Source organism: Callithrix jacchus, chromosome 7, assembly GCF_049354715.1.
Source record: "Callithrix jacchus isolate 240 chromosome 7, calJac240_pri, whole genome shotgun sequence".
Taxonomy (NCBI): Eukaryota; Metazoa; Chordata; class Mammalia; order Primates; family Cebidae; genus Callithrix; species Callithrix jacchus.
Window position 1 is genome coordinate 79,815,174 of NC_133508.1, and position 10,235 is coordinate 79,825,408.

At 46.4% G+C, this 10,235-nt stretch overlaps 1 protein-coding gene across 4 annotated transcripts; it reads left to right on the forward strand.

Annotated features, from left to right (window-relative positions):
• The first annotated feature begins 384 nt into the window (after nt 1-384).
• Nucleotides 385-9,358, forward strand: CFAP144 (cilia and flagella associated protein 144). Of its 4 annotated transcripts, none has more exons than XM_017974617.4 (4): nt 385-714; nt 3,458-3,517; nt 6,144-6,247; nt 9,170-9,358. In XM_017974617.4, the coding sequence occupies exons 1-4, from the start codon at nt 492-494 to the stop codon at nt 9,278-9,280; spliced, it is 498 nt and encodes a 165-aa protein (XP_017830106.2). In that variant the 5' UTR covers nt 385-491; the 3' UTR covers nt 9,281-9,358. The 4 variants fall into 4 exon arrangements, with proteins under 4 accessions (XP_017830106.2, XP_017830108.1, XP_078189131.1 ...); XM_078333005.1 differs by having other exon boundaries at nt 491-656; XM_002750705.6 differs by having other exon boundaries at nt 648-823.
• Nucleotides 9,359-10,235: the final 877 nt, after the last annotated feature.

Here is a 10,235-nt window from a genome sequence, read left to right on the forward strand (position 1 = left end):
GATTGGTTTCACACAGCTTGAATATACTTAATACTGCTGTACTGTAATACTTAAAATGGCTAAGATGGTAAAACTACATCATGTGCATTTTAAACACAAACATTAAAAATACACAAACTATAAAGTCAACATATTCCTTAATTAGGAAATGTTTATTCTGTCTGTATCATCACATTGTTAATCATGACCACATTGGCCAGAACGTTTTCTCAGAGAGGAAATCTCTGGGTTTTTTGTGAGGTTTTGATTCTGGGCATTTGCTTTAAGGTGGGAGAAGCTTCTGACTCCTCCGAAAAGGTTTTTAAGGAAATGGTTGGCCAAGGTGAGGTCCAATCATCTGTCCCTTACCTCCTGGGTCTGCCCCTTGCCAGGAAGCCGTTTCCTGGCGGTAAACCAGAGGGGGCCTGAGAAGCTAGGGCAGGTGAGTCCAGTGCCAGAAAAGGGCGGGGTGCGAAATAAGATCCCGACAGGCGGGCGCAAATAGAGGGGTGATGCAGGCAGGGGAATGGGCTGGCCGAGTGAGACCACCGGACAGCGCTACCCGAGCGCTGTTGCCTGGAGACCGCGAGGACGCGTTGCCTGGAGACCGCGGGGACGCGTTGCCTGGAGACCGCGGGGACGCGTTGCCTGGAGACAGCGGAAGCTCCAGGACGCAGGTAAAGGCGAGAGGGCACCGGGCAGCCCAAGGCCATGGCAGGACAACCAAGCGAGAAGGTGATTCCAGATGAGGTCCATCAGAACCAAATCTTGCGGGAACGGTACCTCAAGGAGCTACGAACCCAGAAACTCTACACGCAGTATCACGTGAATCCCTTCTGCAAGAGTGAGGGGCAGGGCGGGGTGCGGGAAGGGCGAGAGCGGGAGGGCACCGGGGAAGGAGGAGCCCTCCAAGCCTTGGGGTGGGAAGGCGGTCCCAGCAAAGAAGACGCTTTCCCCAGCACCCGCCCCCTTTCCTAGATTTCAGGAACTGTGACTTTGGAGAGGCCACATGATATCAGATGCTTTCGCTATATTAAAGTTCATGCGCATGAGGATTAAATCTTTTAGTTGTAGGAAAAAGAAGCTTGTATAACTTTTTATGATTTTACTTTTGAAATAATTTTTCAGGCTGTTTGTGTTTTGTTTCTGTTTGTATTTTGGGTTGTTTTTAAAAAGTGAAAGGTTTTTCTTCAGGCTTCTGATAATGTCCTTCGGAACGTTCTGGGGTGCTCCCTGATAAAACAGCCCTACCCTCCACTCTTGTCACTGTGTGCCCTGCTGTTTGATCTGTCCTGTCACACCAGCTTCCCCTGAATGTCACTGGGCCTGAAATGGAGAGCTTCAGACCCACGTGCCCAACCACCTCCCAGCTCCCCTTCCTGGACAACCTACAGGCACCTCACATCCAGCAGGAGGAAAGCCAGGCTCATTCCCACCTTCCCTACCCTCTGCTGTTCCAGAATACCCTGTCTCTGCTAAAGGTCCTGATGATTCGCTCTCGTGATCTGGATCATTCACTCTCATGATCACTAGAAGCCTACAAGTCCTCCTCAAGGTCTCCCTCCCTCCACACACTTAAAAAAGGCACAAGTCCTGCTTATTACCATTCCTCTCCCCTGACCCACCTGTTCCTGCCTCGATGAAAGACACCATCATGCATATTGATTCCTCCCTGCCTCTGCTCAGGTATTTTCATGCTCTAAGAAGCATCTCAAACTGCCTCTGCCTACATCCTCACTCCTGAAGCCTCTGCAGGGCCTCGTCCTTGCTGCCTGGATGGGTCTGATGGACTCTCAATTCATTCTCCTTCCCTCCAAGTTGGCCCCTCCAACCAAACCTCTACACCCTTGCTAGCTAGCGCTATGCTAGGAGGACAATTAGAGCACATCAATCCCACCTAAAATCCTTCTCATAGTTTCTGAGGTAAAGTTTAAATCAATCAGGACAAGGCGCATTGGATCTGCCTCTGGTTCCTGCCAGCTTCATCTCATACTCCTGTCCCCCACTTTACCCTGCTCCTTTAAAAAATACTTTGGTGCCTGCTCTGCACCACCCCTTGCTGATGAACCCCTCACGTACTCCTTTTCCCCAGCCATTTCTAAATATATGGATTTCCTAAATGCATCATATCATTTCACACTTTACTTGCATAAACATTGTGGCTTCTTCCTGAATGTATCTCCAGCTCTGTGCCTGATTAGTAAAGTCCACTTTGTTGCCTGGCTCTATAGAGAAAATGTGCTACCTTCACTTTCCTTCTACCTAACTTAGTTTTCTTCTGGAACCCCCAATCGCTAGTTTCAGTAAAGCAAATTAGTGTCCAAAGCCGTTCAAACTGGGTTCATTCCAGCAATGCAAACAATCTCTTCAGGCAACCTTCATGCTCTCTAGGGAAAATGCTGTCTCCCAGCTCATGTTGCTTAAGCATGTGAGCCATTGGAATAAAGTGAGATAATATTACAACTTGTATTGATTACTTTCATTTATATAGAAATTTTTTGCTAATATACCGATAATAGTACATAAAGATCATATGGTGTACATCTATTAAGGGTGCATGCTCTAAAGTTCTTTTACTGGTAGGAGTTTGAGACAAGCAGCATGGAGACCACTGGTTTCTACTGGTGTCTGCTCGTTTCCCACTACTCTCCATCCAGCTCACTCCCCTGGACCCACTCTGGCTTTCTTGATGTTTCTCAAACTCCCCAGGCTCACACTCCTATGTTTCCCACACCACAGCATGTTCCCTCACTTCGTTCAAAACTCTGCTCATATGTATCTCCCTAGAGATACATCGCCCATACCCCAGCCCTGACGCCAACTCTCCATCCCCATAACCTGCTTTACTGTTCTCCATCACACTGATATTTGCCTGGTAATATATACATGTTTATTGTCTGTCACCACAAATTGTGTTAAAAGCTCAGGGGTTACAGGAGCTCTGTCTTGTTTACAGCCTGTTCTCCAGTGCACAGCAATTACGAGCGGAGTGGATGAATATGGGTGCTGCTCCTCTGTTACCACGCGCCCTCCTGAACATAGATCACTGCCTGGCAAACCTCTTTGGCCTTCCTCTTAGGCCAGCACTGTCCAAGATAATTTATCAGTGATGAAAATGTTCTCTATCTTGGCTGCAGTCAGAACTGTAGCTGTTAACCGCATGTGGCCATTGAGCACTTGCAGTGTGACTACTGTGATTAAGGAACTGAAGTGTTCATTGTATTTAACTTTAGTTATTCAAATTCAAGGAGCCACATGTGGCTGGTGACCACTATTCTGGGCAGTTCCACTCTAGATTGTGAGGTTCTTGAGGGCCTTATCAAATTGTGTATTATCCTAGCACCCAGGATAATACCTGGCATGTACCAGAAATTCAGTGAGTGCCAAATGGGTGCCCTGTTTAAGGTGGGTCTTAGAGAGGGCAGGGAATTCATGTGTTAATCTGAATCTGTGATGCTGTTTTTTTTTTTTTTTCTAGTTCATACAGTCACCAGGAAGCCCATGTCTTGGCATGATAACCTGGAGGAACCTGCAGATGGTGAGTCCTGGGGTTTGAAATGCCATTGAGTTAGAGCCCAGAGAGGCAGACTGGCTGGGGAGACTTCTCAGGATAGCGATACTTTGGAGCAAGCATGAGAGTCCTCTGCTTTGATCCTGGAAATGGGACTCTCACTAGCCAAGCTCGAAAAAAGACAGACAGACAGTCAGACAGTCTGTGGCAGATAGAATAAAAAAGAATTTTTTTAAAAAATTAAATAAAATTGTTAAAAGATGGACATATTCAACTATAACTGTCAAGCCAACTAATGTTTCTGCTGGCCTTAACATTGCTTTCATTCATTCATCAAACACATATGTGTTACAAGCACAAGCTCTGAAGCCATACTAACTCAGTTCAGATCCTGGTTCTGCTACCCATTAACTGTAGCACTGAGTAGGTTTTTCACCTCTCTTAGCCCATTTCTCAGGGATTAAACAAGACAATGCCAGTGCACAGAACAGTAGCTGGTACATGGTCCTCAGGAAATATTAGTCCCATGGTTATTTTCATTATTGGATAGTCTCTATGCTGGGGCTGGGTGGGGTGATCTTGTAGAATAACGAAGAAGAGAAGTAGACTTGGAAATAAGTAGACAAGTAAACAGGGACCATGACTGGTGTGAGAACAGCATAGGAGACAAGTGCCTCGGTCAGGCAGTGGAGTTCTGGGGAGACATCTTGGAGGAGGTGACCACAGGGTGAGGTGGAGAAGATTGCAGAAGAACATCCTGAGTTCTATGGAAAGGTACAGAAATGGGAAACACGACTGCAAGTAGTCTGGCATGGCCATAACATACAGGTGGAGAGAGGGCCCTATTTTGGAACGAGGGAGGAGGGATATTTGGTGAAAAACCTGATCCCTCTTGGAAAGCTTTCCTTCTTCCTCTCTACCTTCCTTGAGCAAAATTTGGTGAAGGAAGGATGACCGTGGCTGGGATGGGAAATGGGGGAGCCAAGGATCTCAGAGCATTATGAAGGAGGCAGACAAGTCAATAGACAGATGGAGGGGTCGTCACAGGCAGTAAGGTGCTATCTGTAGTGCACTCTCCTGACTAGGGTAAAGGGTGCAAGCTGAGAACCTGTAGCAATAAGAAATAGAACAGGAAATGAAGGTCCTGAAAGCCAGGCAGGAGTTAGCTGCTCTCTCCCTTACGTACAGGATGTGCCAGCCCAATGGCAGTCCCTTGAGTCACCTTCCTTCATTTCATTCCCAGCCATCTTGCTGAGTAGACATTTTCCTCCCATTTCACAGATGAGTGAAGTGTGGCCCAAAGAAGTGATGCCACCTGATAAGCCAATAGTAGCGCTGACTCCAAAGCCAGGTTCATTCCACTGTCTGCCTGCCTTTCTCTGGTGGAGACTTGATAGGGCAGGAGAACTACGGAGCTGCAAATCCATCTGGTGTCAGCAGCCACGCTTATTTCAATACATAAGGATTTGACCTCACCTTTTTAAAAAAATACTTTAAGTTCTGGGGTACATGTGCAGATCGTGCAGGATTGCTACATAGGTATACATATGCCATGGTGGTTTGCTGCATCCATCCCCCGTCATCTACATTAGGTATTTCTCCTAATGCTATCCTTCTCCAATCCCCCCACCCCCAACAGGCCCCAGTGTGTGATGTTCCCTCCCTGTGTCCATGTGTTCTCATTGTTCAACTCCCGCTTATGAGTGAGAACATGTGATGTTTGATTTTCTGTTCTTGTGTTAGTTTGCTGAGAATAATGGTTTCCAGCTTCATCCATGTCCCTGAAAAAGACATGAACTGATCCTTTGTTATGGCTGCACAGTATTCCATGGTGTATATGTGCCACATTTTCTTTATCCAGCCTATCATTGATGGGCATTTGGGTTGGTTCCAAGTCTTTGCTATTGTAAACAGTGCGGCAATGGATATACATGTGCATGTGTCTTTATAATAGAACAATTTATAATCCTTTGGGTATATACCCAGCAGTAGGATTGCTGGGTCAAATGGATTTCTATTTCCAGATCCTTGAGGAATCACCAGACTGTCTTTCACAATGGTTGAACTAATTTACACTCCCAACAGAACTACGAACCACTGCTCAAGGAAATAAGAGATGACCTCACTTCTTACAACTCTCTGTTGCGCTACACTGGCCAAACTCGCTCATGCCTCGGGGCCTTTGCTCTTGCTGCCTGTGGTGTGCTCTTCCTCCACTTCTTCCCAGGGCTGGCTCCTGCTTGGCCTCTGGAAAGGCCTTCTCTCGCTGCCCCATCTGCAGCAGCTGCCTGCATGTGACCTTTTCCTTTCTTCACAGCGAATATCCCTGTCTGCCACCATCGTGTCATTTTGTAAACCTGCGTACTGTGTCCTCTGCCCCATCTAGACTATGAGCTCTAGGAGAGCAGGGACCATGCTGTCACTCAGTACTGCATTCCCAGCACCCAGAACCATGCCTGGCACAGAGTTTAAGCTCACCACATATTTGTTGACAGATGAGTGGAGGGACCAGACACCCCGGTCTCGAGGCCTAGGCAAACCTCCAAGGCCCAGATGCTCTGCCTGAAAGGAACAATGTGGACGCAGGAAAGGGCACAGACCAACCTCTGGTCCCAAAGCCTGACTCCTTCATAACTCATACCTCGTCTCCCAGCCAGGTTTCTGAATCTCATTCACCATGCTGCCCAGGGACCAAGGAAGAAGTACCCAGAGACACAGACTGAAAACCAGGAAGTTGGATGGTACTTAGAGCCCTTGGTAAGCGTGGCTCCTTCCTCAGAAAACACAAGGAAACACAGTGGCAATGTAGGTGGTGAACATAGAATAGGGCAGGGCCCGACATCCCTGGGCTTGAATCTGGCTACTCTTACCAGCTGGGCGAGTTACTAAGCTTTCTTATGATTCAGTTTAATTGTTGTAAAATGGAGCTATTACAGTACCTATCTCATAAGCTTGTTATGAGGATGAAATGAGGTGATATTGGTGCAGTACCTGGAACGGTGCCTGGCACATGGTAGACACTGCATCTTTGCTGTTTAAATAAAGGTGTTCATGACAGATACCTGAGTCAGCTCGATCAGGTATCAGCAAGGTGGTCTTGGGTGTGCCACTCAATATCTCTGAGTTCTGCTTCCTTATCCATCAAAAATGGACAGATGGCTGGGCACAGTGGCTCATGCCTGTAATCCCAGTGCTTTGGGAGGCCGAGGCAGACAGATCACCTGAGGTCAGGAGTTCGAGAGCAGCCTGGCCAACATAGTGAAACCCCGTCTCTACTAAAAATACAAAATTAGCTGGGCAATGGTGGCCCATGCCTGTAATCTCAACTACTGGGGAGGTTGAGGCCAGAGAATCACTTGAACCCAGGAGGCGGAGTTTGTAGTGAGCCAAGATCGCACCATTGCATTCCAGCCTGGGCAACAGAGTGAGACTCTGTCTCAAAAAAAAATTAATTAATTAAAAAAATATAAATACCATTTAAAAATTTAAAAACATAAAAAATGGACAAGTGAGTAAGGGTCCTCTCCTTGTTCGATTGGAAGGGCACAATTAGCCACTTTAGCACACAATTACCCCGAGGAATACAGGGCTTCTGTTTCTAAGGGAGAAATGTACCATATGGAATAGACAAGTCAAAGAAGTTTCTGCCATATGTTGGACAAGTCTTTAAATCGTATGACTTTGATCATGCAGAAGGTTTTTATTTTTACGTCCTCAAATTCATCACTCATTTTCATTATGGTTTCTGAGTTTTGTGCCTTGCTTAGGAAAATCTTCAACACTGACATTACCAAGCAACTATTCTATATTTTTCCCTAGCTTTTTTTCCTTACTTCTTCTTCTCTCTTTTTTTCTGTATTTACCTATATATGTGCATATACACACCTACAAGGAGGACCTTGGTACAAAGGGAGAGATGTGGTTAGAGAGCTGTAGAAGATAACCACTCAAAGAGAAAGAGGAGGTGGGGAGGTCTAACATGAATAAAAGGATTAAAACATGTATTCAATGACAGTTATTGAATATAAATATGAATAATGGACCAATGGTCAATGATTATTAAAAACCAGAAGGAATAGTACTGGAAGTGCTAGTGGAAAAAAATAAATTTTAAATTTAAAAACCAGAAAGAAGACTTTTTCAAGTGGGGAAACTACTGTGAAAGGCATCGGCATCACTATAGGGTTTTGCAGTGAGGGAGAAAGGGAGACTGGCCTCAACCCTGATAACAGCATGCGCAACTGTGAGTGTGTAGCCAAGGAGCAAGGTCAGGGTCGGTGATGGAAAAATACTAGGAGGAAACACCAGGGGGAGGGGCAGATTCTGGCTAACTTCCACCTAACAGGGTGCTTGCTGAAAGCAGGCCAGCAGGATCAGACATCACCTGGAGAGTGGTGGAGAATGAGGAACCCAATCAGATATCGATGGTGATCAGATATTAAAGGTTGGGGGGCTCTGGTTAAATCACCTTAGCAGGATTTTTGCTAGAATTGGACAATGCAGAGGAAATGGAAATCCCAACATCAGACCTAGTTGAAAAGTACTTCAGGGCGCCTGAGTAGAGTTTGTTCAAGGAAAGAATCTTTGCTGGGGAGAAGAAAGATTGTGAAGGAAGGAGTGTTGGCGTGAAGATAGAAATCAGCCAAGATAGATCATGAAGCAACTTAGAAAAATACTGCAACACACAAGTAAATTAACTCACCATTCTTCACTTTGTTAAAGAGTAAAGACCTGGCTCACACAAGTACGAAGTGTGCATGTGGAGATGTTGCATTTTGACCCTCCAGGACACATCTCATGCTTACGATGACAGGAAAGACAAGTGTGGCCTGCCCTGCTGGGACCTTCGTAGGCTCTGCAGATCACAGACTGCATGTGTGTCCAGATCAGGGGGCACTCTGGAGTTGCAAAGGGTCTGCAGATACTCCTGCTGTTCATCATTATAAACCTGGGGACACTGCCATCAAAGGGCACTGCTAGCATAGTAAGAAAGTGTACCCCAAAACCCATTAGATGCAGGTGTTGCACAACCAAAAGAGGTAATTGAGTTGGGGCTACAGAATGAAGTAGTTGGGGCAGAAGAGGCTTGATCAGCCACAACCTGAAGCTCCCTGCTCACCTTGGATAAAAAAGATACCTCCATCCTCAGTACTGGCACACTGGCAAAACCAGATTCAATGACCATCACTCAGCCTCTCGCCTCCTGGTAACATTTTCTGGAAATACATTTTTTAAATTATTTGCATGGTGTAACTTCTATAAGACTGATGTGTCAGAGTGCTGACTTTTACTCAGGTTCTACGTGACTCCTTCAACAAATTCATTCTTTCAACAAATATACATTGAATACCTAGTGTGCGCTGGGTGTTGCTCTAGGCGCTGCGGATACACTAAGGCAGGTACAGCACCTCCCCTCATGTAGTGTTCATTCTAATGGGGAAAACAGTCCGCAGGTGTGGCCTCCAAGTCGGGCAGTGGGACAGGAGGGGGTCATAGCTGTGCGCAGGTTATTCTCCTCCCACTTCACAACTCTTCTGATGAACATGTGGCCATCTCCCCCCACAATGCAACAACAGGTTGGGAGGGTGGAGCCTGATAGAAGCCAGGTCTGTCGACTCCAAACCCAGGTCCTCCTGCGTCGTCACAGGCTTCATTCTGAAGCTACATCCTTCTTTCTAGGTCAACCCAGAACGCCATGACCGCAGGCTGAATCACTTCAGGGTCTGCAGTGACATCATTCTGTACAAAGCAAAAATGTGGGGCTTCCGAGAAGATGATCGCCACAAGTAGCATCCCAGCTGAGGAGCCCATCTGTGGATCTAACGCCCTAAGTGTGCACAGCCCAGAGAAATAAAATATTACTTTAAAGCCGAGTCTCACTTTTCTCATTTCCGGTGGAGTCCACTGGTTGAAATCCTTGTGGTGTAAAGCAATGTGAGAAATCAGATAAAGATGGGGAGCTAATTGCATACAATTGTTTGCTCTGCCTTCCTAATACTAATAGAGGATCACAAAGGGATACAAAACCCACCACTGAGAGAGTGGAAGGAAAATGTTACCAATAGATACACACTGGAAGTGTGTTTAGGTGATAGAAAGTTGATAGAAAAGGATGGCAGGAACCAAAAAATGCAAGCTGATGGAATGCCTCTGAGCACGGGGTTTTCCAGAACTCTAGATAGAGGTTCAGGACTCTGAGACAGAGTGGGATGTGAAGCAGAGAACTGAAATTGGGCATGGGTAGGACTAATCCCACCCACACACACACCAGGAGCCAGGTTTATAACATCTACCCCGCACTAGGGGCTGGGGGGTTATTCCTGGGGGAAGAGGAGAATCCCAGGGCTCAGAGATACCAAAACACAAGGTATGAGTCAGGCATGGAGCTGAAAACAATCTGTAAAAATCTACAAAAAGAAGGCTGAGCGCCTAGCCCAGGTGCCCACCCACGCACATACTACATTATTACCCTAGGTTTCAAGATGGAGTGTTCCCCTCTGGAAAAATAATAAAACTTCTTTAGAGACCCCCCCGACCATAGTACCATCTGAGAGACCTTTAGGGAATGAGACAGGGAAGTCAGTTTCCGTTTCCCCTTCCTGCCGTGAACCATTCTTCCTAGACCTCAACCTGCTGAGCCAGCACCTGCTTCAGAGCTGCAGCCATCTCAGCTTCTGCTTAGCCTCTGCATCTTCTGTCCCACCTCTGCATAGCCACATGGGTCACAGAACTCTGTAGAGTGAGC

Coding starts and splice junctions, on each gene's coding strand:
- CFAP144 (XM_017974617.4), top strand. CDS start 492: ATGCAGGCAGGGGAATGGGCTGGCCGAGTGAGACCACCGGACAGCGCT. Junction 3,518..6,143: donor CCTGGAGGAACCTGCAGATG/GTGAGTCCTGGG, acceptor CTCGTCTCCCAG/CCAGGTTTCTGAATCTCATT. Junction 6,248..9,169: donor GATGGTACTTAGAGCCCTTG/GTAAGCGTGGCT, acceptor CCTTCTTTCTAG/GTCAACCCAGAACGCCATGA.